This window comes from Hipposideros armiger, unplaced genomic scaffold (assembly GCF_001890085.2).
Source record: "Hipposideros armiger isolate ML-2016 unplaced genomic scaffold, ASM189008v1 scaffold_22, whole genome shotgun sequence".
Classification (NCBI taxonomy): Eukaryota; Metazoa; Chordata; class Mammalia; order Chiroptera; family Hipposideridae; genus Hipposideros; species Hipposideros armiger.
The window spans coordinates 675,939-693,879 of NW_017731372.1; the positions used below are offsets into that span (position 1 = coordinate 675,939).

Here is a 17,941-nt window from a genome sequence, read left to right on the forward strand (position 1 = left end):
CGCGGGCCCGGGGGCGGCTCTGGCCGGCGCTGGCGGTGCTGGCCGCGGCGGCCGGCTGCGTCCGGGCGGCCATGGACGAGTGCGCGGACGAGGGCGGGCGAGCGCAGCGCTGCATGCCCGAGTTCGTCAACGCCGCCTTCAACGTGACCGTGGTGGCCACCAACACGTGCGGCACTCCGCCCGAGGAGTACTGTGTGCAGACCGGGGTGACCGGAGTCACCAAGTCCTGTCACCTGTGCGACGCCGGGCAGCCCCACCTGCAGCACGGGGCCGCCTTCCTGACCGACTACAACAACCAGGCCGACACCACCTGGTGGCAGAGCCAGACCATGCTGGCCGGGGTGCAGTACCCCAACGCCATCAACCTCACGCTGCACCTGGGTAAGCGGTGACAGCCCCGTCCCCTACTGCTGCTCGCCTGCAGCCCGGCGTCCCGGCCATCCTCACCCCTGGCCCGGCCGGCGGGGCTCAGACATCCGCCTGCTGGCTCTCTGCTCCCCAGCGTGGGCCACACACAAACCCCCTTTTCCAACGTGTAAACTTCACGTCCCGTGAGGGCCAAGATGCTTCGCGCCAGCATCTCTCTGTTTGCTTTTTCTGCTCTAACGTAACCGAATTCTCTCTCCCTTGATGATTCGCCATCTCGACTCTTTTTAACCCCTCTTTTCTGACGCCTTAATCAGAAACCCTCGTCCGCGCTTTTCTCTCTCCTAGCGGGGCCATCACAACGCATTCTTGGATCAGAGACGGGGAGGTCCGTCCACCTTATGCACTGTTACCTTGGTTGAGGGTGGTTGCTGTTTGCTCTGTTGAATAAACTCGAGAGGAAAGGTCTAAGATTAGGGAAATTGAGGGGAGCAAATGCCTTTACTCCAGGTAATGCCTTTATGTGTCATTAAAATAGAAATTCACTTTTAAAGTGAGTGTTCTTTAGAGTTCAGCCTGAGGGCCACAAAACTGTTTTACTGCTAATCCTGGTGTAGAGAAGACAAAAGGAAGTGCCTGCACTCACTGTAATTGCCCAGGCCCAGGTTTGTCCCTGGGTGAAAAGGCTCTCCTTACTGTCTTCCTTTTGCTTGGATTCAAAGCTAGTGTAGAAACATATATGAATGACCTTTTTGAAATCAAGGAAAGGGAAGTATAGCAAACGTCATTGCTGGGGAGTGGATGAGGATGGATGTGTTTATCCTAAACTATCAAACATCATGATTGATCTAGGTAAGTTGTTTTTCATCACTGAAATATATAAACAAACATTATTGTGTTGAACAAAGTAACAAGCTTGTGAGAAACCGACATGTGATTTGTAGAGCTTGAATCCCCATTGCATTGAGAGGCTTGATTTTACTGGTAGCTGGTAGTAATGAACTTCCAGAGAGAAGGGAATACCAAGCCATTCTTTTGTCAAAGCAAGATAATTCTATAAAGGCGAATGACATTATTTGGGGGCCTTTGAAAGGAATGTTTTGTAGGCAAATGGTTCTTTTGGTCACAGTTTTGTATTATTTCTTTCCACTGCTCTTTGGTATATTGAACTTGTATGTAAGTGTCAAGAGGCCAGAGAAAGAATATGACTTCCAAAAAGTTCTTTGAAAAGTGGGGTTAAATTACTCTGTGTGGAGTAAGTTTTAGAAAAGCAGTATTTAGCACCTTTGTAGTAAACACCATTGTATTTGTAGACAAGTCATTAGGAAGATGAAACTTTTTGGAACTAAGTTCATAAAAAGAAAGTCTGAGGCGCCTGTTTTTCAGAGATGGAAGGAGTAAACTGTACTGAGTTCAGTTTTTCAGAGGTATTGGAAACATACAGAAAACTAGCAGTATTTTGTAACAGGTGCCTCTCTAAAGAGTACAAGACACTTGGGAAGTCTCCTAAGACTTTGCTGGGAGGCTGTTTAGCTATTTTCTCCTAGGTGTTATATTTTTACACTTGGCCAAGATTGCTTTTGAAATTTGTATCCAACTATTTTTGTTTCAATTTTGACTTATGAAAGTGCTGAACTTTGAATGCTCCTGAAATCTTATTTTATCTGTTTTCAAATATTACGCATTTTAAAGCAAAGGCATTGCCTCGATGTCTCAGAGTGCCTGAGAGTCCATTGAAAATTTCTGAACAAGAATCTCTTATTTTGGTAAAGGTGGGGCTGTCAGTCTGGGCCGTCTGTGTTTTCTGCTGTGGGTACTATGTAGCAAAAGGTTATTTCAGGTGATTAAAGAGGTAGTTAGATTACTCAGTGATTGCTTCTCTGTTACAAAGATAATGGGGTAGGGAAGACAGTATCAGTCAAGGTAGGTTGCTGCTACTGGGAGGTAGATACATTAACTCAGGATCCTGCTGATTAAAAGGTCAAAAGAGATTTTAGAGTTCACCTGCTTAAGACTCTAACATGACTTTTTCCTCTAAAAATATTATATGTCTGGACTTGTTTTTGCTGAAAACTTCTTCCATTTTTGATAATATTCTTGGTAAACGAAGTTCATAAACTGTGGATTTAAAATTCTTAAGGTAAAAAAAAAGTTATTTAAAATAGTTTTCATGTGAGTATTTTGATTAACTGTAAAAACATTTAAACTTTTCAGATAGATAGTTTCTAAAAACTTGACTAGAACTTATTGTACTTATTCTTGGACTAGAAATGATGTCCCTGAGGAAATTGTGTGTGGTGAGGAAGTGGGGAAGGGAAGGGAGATTTGGATTTTTGTGTAGTAGGGTTGATGTCTTAATATTTCTCTCTCTCTTTGCTCTCTCTCTCTCTCTCTCTCTCCCTCCCTCCCTCCCTCCCTCCCTCTCTCCCCCCCTTGCTCTTTGTAAATGATAAAGATACATGTATCCATGCATGCTATGATCTATTATTTATGGCAACTAGGCAAGGCTTTATGATGTTCAGCCTTTTTCCTCCCTAAGCCCAGTTACTCCATGGACTCTAGCTAACTAATTATCTCCCATGAATTCAAGTGCCATGACTGTTTGTGCATCTATTAAATCTCCCATCCAGTTCAGATTTCACATACCCTTAAACAAGTGATGCGTACTGTGCTTCGCCCTTCCAGAGCCTGTGAAACGGGAAGTGCGCCGTGTGAAAGCACAAGGTCTCGCCACCACTTTTCTAGGCTGCCTTTTCATGGTGAACTTTAAACACAGTCAGCTTTAAAATAAGCAGAGTCAGATTGTCCTGAAGTAGTCACATATGTGTCTTGGCACAGACCATAAGTCAGTCTTGTTTTTTTTGTTGTTTTTTTTTTATGGTAAAAATAAAACATGGCATGATAAAGTAAAACAGTAAGTATCATGACTAGTGAGTCTTGTTGCTAAGTGGCCCTGGAGACCACCCTGCACAATTTCTTAGGCAGCCTTCTGGAAACTTTTCGTGCACACACATGTATACATAAGATTACATGATCATTTTAACTGGTACCTTTTGGGGGAGGCACATTTTAACAGATGGCAAGTACAAATTAGATCACTGTACAATTATGATCACGTGTGCAAAAGCCAGGAAAATCAGTGTTGATTCTGATAGGATCCATGTCTTCAGCAGCATATACGGTAATCCAGGATGCAGAGTGCCGTGTGTCCTCAGATAACGTGAGTTAAAGTTGCTGTGGGAACCAGAACTGCCTTTTCTGCCTGTTGTGGAGAGACATCTCAGCCAGGCACCTTTCTTCTACAGAGAATCGTTTCTCATTTTGCCTTCAACTTCTGTATGGATTAAGTTTTCTGTTTAAGTGTGGCTTCTGTGTTTCATAATAAGTCATCATAGGTTTTCTCAGTATCGCTGGGGTAGTTGATCGATTGTAGCTGAGAATTTGCTTTTTATGAAACAGCCATTTTGATGAACTTGATGGTCCTTGTGGATGGAAACTTGGCAGACTGGCTCATGATCTGGGAGGAAGGTAGCTTTGCCTCTCTCTAAAAACAATTAGATTAAGGGAGCCCTTATAAAACCAACTCAATCAAAGTTTATGGAACTCCTAAAATTTACACCAAGATCACATTAGTTTCCAAGCTCTTCATAAGCTTTAGGGACAAATGGTGATCAAAGGATGCTTTTTAGCTCTATCTAAATATCCTTTTCGGGTGTCTATATCAGAATAATTGATATATAAGGATATTACATTTTATTCTGTTTGGTCCTGAGTGTATATTTAACATGCATTTCCCCCTCCACCCCCAAGAAAACCTTTGCAAGGTAGGCTCTGACTGTGTCGGGGAATAGTTCACTCAGGTGACTTCACTGTGGTATTTGCACACCCTGAGGGGACACTATTTTCGTTTGTCTTCACAAAGGCCTGATTTACCTTTTTGCAGGTTTCAACTTGAGACGCGAAGGAGCTCTTCTTTAATGGCCAGCCGTTGTTGAACACAGTTTTATAAAGTTGCTGTTTTCCGGTTCTACAATTCACTGCTATACCGTCTCTGTGTTTCTAAAGCATTCAGAACAACACTTGACACCTTAGGAGAGAAGTTGGAATTATAAGGCAATCCCCCCACCCCACCCCCCATAATTTTGTCATGGGCCACATTTGTGGCAGGGATACAGTCTATTTTAATTCTGAATCCTTTTAGGAAATTGGATTTGTGTTTTGCTAAGCACGCCTTCCCTCCCTCCCTCCCCCATTGTGCATACATTCTCATGTTACTGCCGAATATTCTCCAAACATTTTTTAAATACATAGCACCGTACCTCGTAGAAAAGCGTAGAAGGCTGAAGGTCCCGTTTTCACAAGTTTATACTCTATTAATAGACGGGATTTTCATACTCAGTTGTAATGCCAGTACAATAATAAATCAGGAGTACCTCTGTGATATTTCATAGTTTATAAAGTCCCCAGTGTGTCCCTGGTGAGATTTTCCACAGCTTGGTGCGGGCAAATATGAGGATGCTAAGGTGTGATTTGCCAAAAGTCACCATGGAGGTAGGTTTTGACTCCTTGGTCTAAAGCACTAGCCCCTGTACCTCTCAGCTTCTCTTAACAAATCTCTCAAAAGAATGACTGCTTTATTTCAGGGCAACTTTAAAGTGCAAGTTCACGTACACACTGATGCAGAGATACCGGACTCCCTTGGTGTTCCCCCGAGTTCCTCTATTCCTTTTCACTTAATGTTTTTTGGAAGTCTTTTCCTCATGCCTCTCATTCTCCCTGAATGAACTCTTCTTAATCTCAAGGCATCATTTGCTGTGTGCAAATCGATAAATTCTGAATTTGTTATCTGCAGGCCAGCTCTTTCTCCAGAACTGAAGACGTGTTGGACGGGGTCAGTTTGGGATGTCCAGAGGCCATGTCCACCACTGAGTTCATCCCTCATCATCGTCTTACTCAACTCAAAGCAGTATCGTAATGAACCGCATCAGTGTTCATGAGGCTCTTTGATCCATCTTTTGCCAAGTCTCTCATGAAAGATAACCATGCTCGATAGGCTGTGATCCGTCAAGATTACTCTTTGCTGAGCAGATAGGCTCCGCTGCGGTGAGGCGGGTCAGTTGTGGGCAGCTGGAACGTCACCCCTTCTTTCCCACCCATCCTTCCTTCCATCTGCCCAAGACCCCACTCCTGCCTCCTATGTCCAGACACTACATCTCTTGAATCCTTGCCTTTATCTCTGCCTTGCTGTAGCTCCCCACTGAACTGATCCCGATTACCGCAACAGCTTCCTAATTAACTGGTGGTCTTTCTGCCTCCAGTTTTGCCGCCTGTAGTCGGGCAGCCAACCTTTAGACCAAGTGACAGCTCTGAGCTGCAAACCTGATGATACCATCTCCCAGCTAAAAGTTCTGCAGTGGTTCCTCAAGCCTTTAGGATAAAGTCCAGACTCCTTGGCATGGTGTTACTCTAGGATCTAGACCTTTTTAATCTCCAGGCTTAACTTTTGTCATCTTACATGCTTTCCAAAGGGCTGCTTCTTTGGTTTGAAATACTCGTCCCGGCGTCACTACCTTCAGGAATCCTTCCCCAGTTCCTCTCTCTCCCCTTTCCAGAAGTCTTACTGCCTGGCCTGGATGAGGTGTTCCACTCGCACCGCCCTGTATGGATTGGCCACCGCACTTATAACATGGCATCGTCTGGTTCTTTGCTTGTCTATCTCCACTTCTAGGCCATGAGGTCTTTGAAGGCAGGGTGAGGAATTAAGTCACCTTTTCAGTTCAGTGCAGTATAACTAACAGTAATTAATTACTTGATATACCTCAGCACCAAGCAAATTCCTGATGTATAGTGATTCACAGGACATTGCCCCAACCTCATGGCCTAGGTCTCTATAAATGATGAGTAGGCAAGCCAGAGCCCACTGGCCCAATCCAGCCCGGGGCTGCCACCCTTATTGGTGTGAGCCATGAGCTAAGAATGGTTTGCACATTTATAATTGGTTAAAAATCAAAAGACGAGACTATTTTATGATGTGAAAATTACATGAAATCTACATATTTTTAGTATCCGTAACGTTCTTTTGGAACACAAGATCATGTAGTAATGTATTGTCTATGGCTGCTTTTGCGCTACAAAAACAGAGTTGAATAATGACAACAGAGACTGTGTGTCCTGGCCCACAAAGCCTAAAATATTTACTCTCTGGCCTTCTGCAGCACACGTGTGAGGACCTCTGCTCTAGACCAATCTAAGTGAAAGATAACACAGACACAGAGCTTTTGCTCAGCTTCCCATTTGGACGGGGCTGGAGGCTTTGTTCTTCCAGAGCTTCTGAATGTGTCCGGCCTAGTGTTCAATAAATATGTGCAGAATGAGGGAACCAATGAATACCTGAATTATAAGAAGTCCCACAACATTGCACATTAACTTAAGTTCTTCTCAGCAGTACTTTTGAACTTGTGTTTATTTTTATCAGTGCCATCTCTCCATTTTCTTGAGATGTATGCCACTGTCATAGCTAATATTAAATGGGGCATACAATTGTTTTATTTTCGTAGCTTTTTTTTTTTTTAAAGTACTAAGCTGTGGAACTGATATGGAATTGAAAGATCTACAACTGTCCTTATTTGGGTAATAATTATGCGATTCGAAGTCAGCTGGATAAATTTTATGAGAAAGATGCTCAGATTTGCATCTCACATGGGAATATGTATTTCTGGAATTTTAATGTTAATATTGTGGTTTTTCTTTAGAAATGGACATAAACACATTTAAAATAGATAGTCCCATGTATATTATTGAAATAGACTATTAGAGTGGATTATTCATCAGTAGAGGGGAAAGGTTGCAATGAAATACATTATTTGTGTATTGTGTATGGCATCGTTTTTAGCCTAATTCATTCAGGGTACACTTAGAAGACAGACAGACTGGGGTATGCCTTCTCTTTCTCTTCCGCATCGCGGAGAACTAGAAACGTGGAGTACAGTGTAGCCCGCTGTATCCCCATTAAAGCCGTCAGGCAGATGAACAACCACCACTTGTTTGGAATTAACAGGCAGCGGAACCAACAGATGCTTCTTCACTTGTTCCTTGTTTCCAGCTGTCCTTAACTGACAGCTCTATTGCTGTTCTGTTTGGGTTTTAGGGAAAAGTGTCAAAGTTTAGAGCAGAGCTGTTTGTTTTTACTGCCCAAAATTCCTGAGACGATTTAAAAAAGTAAATAAATAAAAAAATAAGGGATGAATTGGCTCCTTATCTTGAATCGTCAGTTTCAAAGGGTAAAATTTCAAGATGGCTGTGTGCTTGGTCCTGGTCCCTTGCCTACGTCACTTGCCTGAAGATTTGTGTAGTGGGACCTGCTGGGATTTGCAAGCTGCCCCTTTCTTGTAAAATGATCAAGTTAGATGTTTGCTCATTTGGACCCAAAATTGACAGCTTGCTAAAAAGGGGTTCCCAGAAAACTCATTTATAGAACTGTCCCTGAGGTTTTGGAGTATTGTGCCAGACTGTGGGGACACTAATTAAGTATGTCTGCTTTTCTTTCCATGGGCTCTTCCCGGGAGCCATCCTGAAATAACTAGGCCCAGTCAGCCTGGTGCCCTGGGCAGCTCCATATTCATGAAATAAAATAAAGCAGACTTATCTCTTTCTTAGACAATGGCGCTCTCAGATCTCTTGTGGGAGGAGAACCTTGTGGCAAGGCTGGGGGATGAATTAGGGGATTTACATGATTTCTTTTAAAACTTTAGGAGTTATATTCCCTCAGCTCCCTTCTTTTATTCTTTGTTTTCTCACTGTGTGGATGCTTCCTGTTCTAGTGAAGGCAACACTGGATTTTTGTTATATCATCTTGTTTGGATATTTTTTTTCCTAATCTTTGGATTTTTTTTTATTCTTTGTTATCTTTTTGTTTTGAAAGCTCTTGGAAATATTCATTCAGAATCAGCCTCATTCACATTTCTTTTTTTAATTTCTTAAAATTAAAAACACAGAGGGTCTTGTATAGAGTTGGGGACTCAATGAATTTTGTTTCGTGATGATAAATCTCAGTGTAAGTGAAGGTTTCTCCTAACCAAGAATGATTGCCCATGGCCGTGACTACAGAGGCACCTGTCCGTGTTTTCAGAGAGGCAGTTAATGACCAGTCTTTTTTTTCTCCTGTATAGTTCTGACCTTATGTTGTATATCTTGACTTAGGTAGAGGTTACACAGATGTATAGATGTAAACAAATTCAGAGCTGTACGTTTAATATTTGTGCACTTCATTGTATATAAATTATTCCTCAAATAAAAAAAAAAAGAATTAAGAAACATTTTGACCAATTATAATACAAAATAATATATAGTTGGATTCTTTTTTTTTCTTTTCTTTTTTTTTGGTGTGGTTTTGGCTTAAAACAGGAGAGCACAGAATCTGAGGGTTAATCATCAAAGATATATTTCTCACAATCTTTCCATTCCCTGCCAGCAGTCGCTGGCATTAATAGGTGTTAACAAATATTTGCTGAATGGACAGATAAGTGAACCAGCTGACTTTAGTTGAGGTATTGGCTGGTTTGAATCGAAGTACCTTCTGAGTGCTTTTAGAAGAGCGTTCAGCTGCGCTTCACGCCAAGTCGCAGGAAGTGGAGGCGTGTGTGTGAGACGAGTAGTGCTCTGTGCTTCTCACTTACCTCTAAGATAATGGTTTGGGTTGATGCTTTGTGGTTTGAAGTAATAAGATGGTAAAGTTTGTGGGTTTTGTTGCAGGCCGAGAATTCTCTGAGTGTCTCTTTATCACATGTGCTTTGGTTACAATGTCTAGTTTTTATATAACTTGTGACTTAATGTTTGTGGTGAAAACTAAACATTCCACAGTTACTTGTGACGTGTAACGTGAAGACCTCACCTTCTTTCTTTTGACATGTTTTATGTACTGGTTTCCTCTCCTTGAGCCTTTTAGAAATAATAAACCTGAAGCTTGAATTGTGTGGCTTTCTTAGAGACGTTTATGGAATTTTGTGAAGTATTTCCAACTAAGTGGAAGGACCTGACCACTCAAAATGAGATGAGTGGCTTGGATTGTGATTCTTGTTAATGGATAAAGGTTTTATGGAAATAAGGCAGATCGTGAGAAAATTCTTCATTTATGGCCATGGTAATGTAGATGATACCTGGGTAACAAAAGACTTCAAAATTCTTTACCCTCAAGTCATTTATAATGCGTTTGAGGAGATGAGACAAACACATTCACGTACAGGAAATCAGTGTGGCCATCTCAGCACAGTAACAGTATTTCAGCTGCAACTTGTTGAAGTGCAGAGGGGATATCTCCAAAGCACTTTGAAGAGTGTGGATTGAAGTTAGCCAGGAAACGCTTCTCGGGTCTTGAAGAAAAGACCCAAGTGGGAATGAATGGAGGACTTTGCAGGGAGGGCGAGTGGTTTGAATGAAGATCTAGAAGTAACCAGTAATAGGGAAGGCATCGTTTGCTTTTCATGCAGTAGTGGACACAAGCTATGTTCTGGGGAGATGAGGATCTTGAAAACTAGGTGACAAAAGAAAGTCATTACCTTTCATTGCGGGCCTCCTGGTTACCTCTTGGAATCCTTAAAACCACCTTGAGAACTATTGTTGTCCCCTCTGGAAAAATAATATTGGGTGACTAGGGACTTCTCCAAGGTGCAACAGGCTGAGTGTAGGTTGGAATCCAGACCTGTTGTGGATAGAGCCTGCCCTTGCTACTTCACCATGTTAGGACAGACCTGGAAAGCGAGAGTGAGCTCTTCAAGGACCTTCAACGGGAGTGAAATGAACGTCTATGAAACCAAAGACTGAACCTGGATTCTCTGACAGACCTCTGCTTGAGGAGCTCTCGATTAGGGTTGCTTCCTTTAAAAAGGGCTTTGCACTTATGTGTGAAGAACACAGGATTGTTGGCAATGGCAGAATTTTAGGTTTTGGATACTTAGACTAGTCTTACAATATTTAGCCGGTAATGTCTCTAGGCAGTTCTAAGGAATTTATTGAATTTCAGAATGAGATCCTGGGCTTTGTCAGTGTCTCCTGACGGGAAAAGTTTACCATATACCCTGTTTCTTGAAGGGTGGTCAGGGGAATGCCCCCTTATCTCCTTTCTACCTTATCCACGACTCCTTTCTGGTTGTTGAGAATTGCCAAATTTAGTTCAATTGCTTACTTTATCTGACATCCTTGGAGATAAGGCTGCCAGGCCCATCTCCAGGTTCTATTTCGTTTCCCTCTGCTTCAAGTAAATTCTAACTCTTAGGTGGAGGCTTTTTTTGTTGTTCAAGTTGCTAACTGAATAGGTCTAACCACCTTTGATTGACTGATTGATTGACTGATAACCACTGTGGTCCTAGGCGATTTCTTTGTCACTGCTGTCAGAAGTGACTCCCTTCGCCTTGATTTCTGTATATGTTAATTTGTAAATATCTATTGAATCTATCTTTTTATGTATCTATCTGTTATTTAGTCTGTATCTCCATAGTTTCCCCAGAGTTTCGCTGAACAAAGGTTCAATCAGGACTTTAGATACCTTAAAAAATATTTTTTTTTCTTTATCTCTGAAGAAGGGGTTTCATAATTTCCACTTAGATTTTGTATTTTGTTCTGCTCCCCCACTACATACAGCCTGTCTCCACTTGTAGAACTTAGTGGTTAGGGTGGGTTTTTCTTTACAGGTACAGGTTGACATTACATTTGAAGTAAGACTGAATCACAGCCCTGCTTTCTCTGCTTTCTTTACAGACCTGCTTAGTACATGTTGTATTTCTGTGATTACAAGTGATTAGTTACATTGTCACATCCTAGTGACATGATTTTTAGATGCACATGCTCAATTTCCTCTCCTATGGGGAGGTTGGGTGGGATGGTATCCACTGCTACATTTGAAGGCTGAGTGTTGGGCTTAAAATTCCTCCACCCTCACCCCCTGCCAGTTGGTAAAATATAGAAGCATAAGCATTTTCTCAGGGCTTTCCCACCAACTTTTTCAAAAAGAATGGAAGATTCTAGTTAAGTGGATAAGTGGACCCTTGAACAACATGGGTTTGAAATGTGTCGGTCCACTTATATGCAGATTTTTTCCAATAAATGTACACTTGACCCTTTATATCTGCAGTTTGACCTCCCCTGATTCAGCCAACCTCAGATCAACGATAGTATTTTCGATCCATGGTTGGGAATCTGTGGATAGGAATCCTCAGATGCTGAGGCCAAGTGTATGTATTGTTCTACGCTATTTTGTATGAGGGACCTGAGCATACATGTATTTTGGTATCTGTGAAGGGCCCTGGAACCCACCACTCATGGATACTGAGGGACGACTATAGTTTTTGGGTAGTCAAAAGTTATATGCAGATTTTCAACTGTGCGGGGATTGGCGTCCCCAGTCCCTGCGTTGTTCAAGAGTCACCGGTGTTTCCAGGAGAGAAGCTTCACAGTTTTTGAAAAGGGGGAAGTGACAGCTTGATGAGATGAGTTGAACAGCTTCTTTTTTGAGCATTCTGTTCACTGCCAGGGCCTGGGAAGTGATGTTTTCCTGCTGTGGCAGCACATATCCTGACTTAGAGACAGGAATGGCCATATTCTCAAAACCTGAGATCATCTTACCATCAGAACTACTGAGGACTACGTGATAGTAACTTGGCAATGTAAAATGATAAGATCTAGCTTTGGATTTTGTTTGTTTTCTGACCCGCATCCCTTATACCACTTAGACCTTGGTTTTCTGGAATATTGGCATCTAACTTTGAAGTTGGAAAGAAACAGAAAATTGCAAGCTATAAAAAGTTTTATTTGGGGGGGGGTGGGTCCTGCTTTAATGTATTTACTCTTTTACCAAAGAAGTCGGGTGTAGCTGCCTTGGGTTAGCAGTTCTCCTGTACCCATGAGCCACGTGCGGCCTGCTGGAGCACTCTCAGTCGCTTCTGCCCACCACAGACCTCCTTCTGACAGGAGGTGACTCCTGTGGTTTGGTGTCACTGCATTTTTAGATGATTATTTTAATGCCAGGTCATGATCTGGTAGAGATGAGCATCCTGAAATCTTCATTACAATTGTGTATTCTTTTTGGAGGCGGGAAGAAACAAGGGGCTAAGGGTGAAGATGATGGAGGGAGGCAGGTAGAGACCAAAAGAACAATTGTGTACTTTAATGGCTTTGGCCATGTGATGGGCCCCTTTGTGGAAGAAGGGTCACGTTCTGTGGGGTTGAGTGTCTAGGATTAACTTTTAGAGCAGCCCTATACACAGTTTTGGATTTATGGTGAGTATTTTAGATAAGTTCGTGGGATAGGAAGCCTACTAAAGACTAAATTCTTGAGTCTCCATCACCCACCAGCTCCGGCACCAGCAGCAGCACCGCCGCCACCGCCCACCTTCTGCCGCTGCCACCAGACACTTTATCTTGTACTTGCCTCTTCTGCCCTTGCCCTCTGTCAACTATCAGGTCCGAAATGCCATCACATGTGTCCTTAGAAGAGCCAGGCAGAGAGAGATTAAAAACATGGAAGAGACGCCGCGGTGATTCTGGAGGCAGACTGAGGCGAGGTGGACGCTGACAGCCACCGGAAGCTGGAAGAGGCAAGCGAAGGCTTTTCTCCTAGAGCTTCCAGAGGGAGGGTGGCCCTGCCAACGCCTTGATTTCGGCCCAGCGATACTGATTTTGGACCTCTGGCCTCCAGGACGATGAGAGAATAAGTTGTTTTAAGCCACTCAGTTTGTGGCAATTTATTATAGCAGCCACAGAAAGATTACTAATACAATAAAGATGTCCCATGCAATCTTTGGGACATACTTAACACTAAGAAAAAAAAAAAAAAGACCAAATTCTTAGAATTCTACTCCAGATTATGGAAGTTTGTGGGAACATCTGTAATACAGCTGCAATAAAATTTGTTTACTTTATCAGGATTGCTTTAGAGGCTCAAACTGGTTTGTTTCCTGCTGTTTTCAGCATTTCTGCCACATGCCGAGAAAGAAGTTAGCATGGACTCCTGGTGGAATTGGGGGCATTCTAATGCTACTTTCGTGGCCGTTCTAATAATTACGGTTTTAAACTCATGCCTACTTGAAAGCTTTTATATCCTGGCACAAGACATGGATGGTGAATCCAGGATATCAAAAGATGGACGCATTCTGGAAATTAACACATTTTCCAGATGTTTGGAGAATGTAGGCTTGTTTTCCGTGCTGCTTTTTTCCCGTGTGTTCTTGTGTGCGTATCACTGTTTTTCTGTCTTTTTATAGGGAAGCCCCTTGGGGAAGGGAGGGTCTGCTTCTGGGCTAGGAAAATAAAATAGGTATTAAGCGTTTTCATGAAGCCCTTTGAGTAGGTATTGCCATTTCTGTGACAGAAAGAGCAGTCAGCTCTGTTCCCATGACGGGGACTGTTCGGAAGGGTGGTGTTGGGGTGAAATTCTATGGAAGTAACTAAAAACAGACTCATTCACATCTCTAGTGATTTTCAATTATGAAACGGGCCATCATGCTCTGAATCAGCTGCCTTTTAACCAAGCCTGACTAAATAGACCTTGGTTTTGAAATTCACAGCAGTGCCTAGATCCCTGCTGTCTTTTTGTTCATCCTGCTAACACGCAGCTGGTTTTGTTCATACATCATTTTGTGTTCGGCTGCCTGGTTGCTTCCTCAGGTCCCTTTTATGGTGAATAATGGACACATGGGAGTTTGAACACCCCAAGTGTGTGCTTATTCAAACAGGAAGTCTTAAGGAAGCGCAGTAACCTTGTCAGAGGAACAAAAGATGGAACTGGGAAAGGCCATTGATGATTCTAGGCTTCAAACATCTGCCGGGAAACATCTGACAATTTCGGAGATACAGACATTCTGCGGCTTCCAAATGGGATGGTTTGTTTGGAACTTGTTTCATATAAATAAACACACACACACACACACACACACATATATATGAATGTTTGGAGTATTAAACCCTCATCCATAAAACAGGCAGAAATGGAGGTGAAAATATCAGTACTGTGGCATCACTGGCAATTAAAACAAGAAGGAAGCTCTCTCTACATGTGGCGATGGCTGTGGATCTCAGGAGGGAAGTTGCAACAACTCATCTTTACTGAAGGAAACAGTGAGGCTGTACCAGGAACAAGCGAAGAGGTGGGACTGGGACTGACGGGGGCCTTGAGAGCTGGTGGGATTGCATTAAAAGATGATTTTATGCGGAGTTTTTGGTGATTGAGCACTGGAGGAATATGAGATAAAGAAGAATGTAGGTTCTACATAAAAAGCATGCATGCTAGTGGGAGGGCAAGAGTGTGTATACCAACAAGTACACTCTAGGATGAAACGTAAAGTGCCCTAAGAGAAGGGTAAAAACCCTCTGCGACTTCAAAGGAGATCTGAATAGAGTTGATCTAGATAAATGACAACTCAGAACATTTATCTGGTGACTTTTCAGATTCCTACCAGCTTTGAGATTCTTTGATTATAGTAGGATAGAGGACTTGTTAGAACTAGTCAAATAAATCCTGATTTTAGATTTCAAAGTGAAAATTAAATCTGGAAGTTAAAGGAAAGGGAGCTCCGGGTTGACAGCCATTCGTATTAAGCTCGTGGGATGCTGTAAATACTAAAGAAAAGATTTCCGTTTTAGGCTTCATTAATGGAAGCCATAGCAGTCAAATCAAAGGGGTGCGAGCTATGTTCATTGTATGATTGGAGCTCTGCCCTCAATTCTAGTTATAGGAAACATGTTCACATAGCATGGATGTTACATCTTTTCTAGATTCCTTTTTTTGTTGTTGTTCGACTCCAGGAAGATTTTATTGATTTCTGATTCCTCCAGCCTTCATAGCGCTCGCCATTATGTTGTTTGATGTTCATATCTTTATTCATTTCTAAAAATCACAAAACATTGCCTGCCCATGATGTAAGAGGTACTATAGTGTATTGTTTTCTCCATTTCTTCCATTAGACTGAGTTCATTGATGACAAATTGAATTTATTGATCCACCTGACAAATATTTATTGAGTGCCCATTATGTAAAAGGCACCACAACGTGCTGGGGACAAACTAGAGCTTCACTTCTGGGTGAAAAGCATGCAGTACAGAGGACCTGACCCAGAGAGGGGTTCTTTAGCTTTCTTTTTTTCCCAGTGGCTTTTATGTTCCTAGTGTAGAGCACGATGCCTTTTCTGTAGGTGCTCAAAAGTTTGCTGAATGAATGAGTTCCTATTTTCACCAAGGCTATGGCCAGAGAATGCAGATATAGGTGAGAAATAGTTTTGTTTAGATATTCCCTCTGTGGGGTTCGCCTTTTGGATAGGGCCATAGAAATTGGACAGGTGGAATGGGATGGCTAGTCCACGGTGCAGCTCCCTTACCAACGCTGTTAGGTAACCACTAAGCCACAGCAGCAAGGAGCCCCAACAATCAAGTAGTTTAAAAAACATTGACGTTTGTTTCTCGTTCAATGGTAGCCCTGAAGAAAGTGAGCAGCAGAGCAGCTCTGATCCACACAGATGTCCTGGGACCCAGACTCCTTCCCATCTTCATGGTCCACCATCTCTTAGGGTGTTGTCCTTATGTGTGGTGGCAGTTGGGTGACAGGCTCCTCCATGTCCCAAATAGGTGGATACTGCCAAGGAGTGTGTGGCCCTGTTCTTAATACTGAGACCCCCAAAGCGGCACCCATCATTGCATCATCTTCCACTGGAGAGCATGTAGTCACCTGGCCACCTCATGTATGCAGGGGAGGCTGGGAAATGTAGTCTAGCTGGGCAACCTGTGCCTCGCCACAAGTCTGTTACGGTGACAGAGGGTGGGTGAACTGGTTTTGGCACATGGCTCTGGCATGCCAACACTTCTCCTCTGGTGTTATACTTGCCAATCTTGCATAGAATCCTACCTCTCCCAAGTTTTGGTCTTCCTGGAGTGCCTTCTTCTAGTGGCTTCCATTCCATGGCTCGCAGTTGTAGGACCTGGATCTAGAAAAACGAACAGATGTGCTCTCTGTGGACCTCACACCCTGAGGCTTCAGGAGCAGAGCCTCTGAAGAAAAAGGGTGCACACTCATCCTGCTCTCCTCAGCGTGCAGCCTTTGCTCCCTACCTGTGCAGAGTTCGTTTTATCCTGAGACTTGACCAGTTTTCATTCCCGGGGTCCTCTCTTGGACCTGAGACCTCCCAGTACTGCTGTTGTGTACTTTATAGGGACGGGCTCTGGATCAGCGCCATCTTGGAGGAGCTCATCCCATGGAGGATCGTGATTTACTTGACAATACTGGTCACGCCTCCCTTCAGCTGTGACGGATGAAGCTATTTTAAAACCCTGATGTGTTTTAGAAATGAGAATTCCAGGAGGGATAAAACTGTGCCTATTGTTTGTACCACTTACTGGCCACTTGACCACACCGTCTTGTCCTGGAACCTTTTTAAGTGTGTATTTCTCTTTTTCTTCAATATGAGATCACGGTGGGCAGGAACTGTGTTTTAACCATTAATTAGGTCAGCAATTTAGAGCTGGATACTTGACTTATGGAATCATAGTAAGCATCGTGAAATGGGTGTGTATACAGAACACCCACAACAGTACCCCCCCCAATCAAATGCTTTCATATTGCTGCAGTGAATTGTATTCACACTTTAGGCTCATGAAAGGCCATAAGGACCTCATACTAGTTTAAGTCATGTTTTGTGGCCAAATGTCTGGAAACTCCTCTGCTGTTTAGTACTTTTTGACTTTAGAAACACAGGATTGCGAACTTGTGTCACATTGGCTTATGTTATACCACTTCTACAGATAGTGGTAATAGAGCTACAAAAGACTATGCAAAAACTTGGCACCCAATAGGCATTTGATAAATTGGCATTTGATAAATGAAATGAATAAAGTCCATGTAATAGGAACTTCTATTTCATTGAAAGGATGAATTTTAACAGGCTGATTCTAAGAATTTGAGTGGATGGGTTACTAAATTGTGGTAAGAAAATTTAGAAGTACGAATAGAGCATTACATAAATGTTTAAGAGAAGCAGTAGTGGTTGAATTCTAACAAAAAAATACCCAGTCTAAGAAAAAAGTATTTCCCCTATTTGGACATCAGTTCAGCTTTTGTTTTTGTGTGATTATATTTTGTAACAATGCAATTTCATCTCCAATGTCTATGTGTAGTTTTGTTAGGAAACTTGCTGTGTTAAAGCCATTTCATTTGAGAGACTTTTTGAATCGGAAGTTAATTCTGAAATTATTTTTCTCTGAAGTAGATCGTTTATTTCAGTGATGTCTGTGTCACACTTGATGCATCTCCCTATCTATCTACTTACCTATCACAGCTTTTTCTTCTTTCTGTCCAGTTGTTACAAATCAGTGCCTCTAAAGAATCACTCTTGTGGAGGGTGACTGTATAAATGGTTATAAATGATCGCTTTGCCTGTAGTGTTCTCTCAGCTTGGTTTTTGCTTTCTAAAAGATTGTCCTTGAATTATCTCCTCCCGCCCCCCTTAGTCAAACGTATTGCTTTTATTTGTTCAGGGTCCTTTGTCATCACCCTTTGCCTAAAATATATCATGTCCTCTGGGCTAATTTATCATCCCAG

The 17,941-nt window shown here is 42.5% G+C and overlaps 1 protein-coding gene across 1 annotated transcript; it reads left to right on the plus strand.

Annotated features, from left to right (window-relative positions):
* Positions 1-2: 2 nt before the first annotated feature.
* On the plus strand, positions 3-12,848 carry LOC109379099 (laminin subunit gamma-1-like; the record flags this gene model as incomplete). The annotated part of the gene is made up of 2 exons (XM_019635443.1): positions 3-381; positions 12,712-12,848. Coding segments are annotated over 2 exons (516 nt in total), but the record flags the coding sequence as incomplete, so codon positions are not given.
* Positions 12,849-17,941: the final 5,093 nt, after the last annotated feature.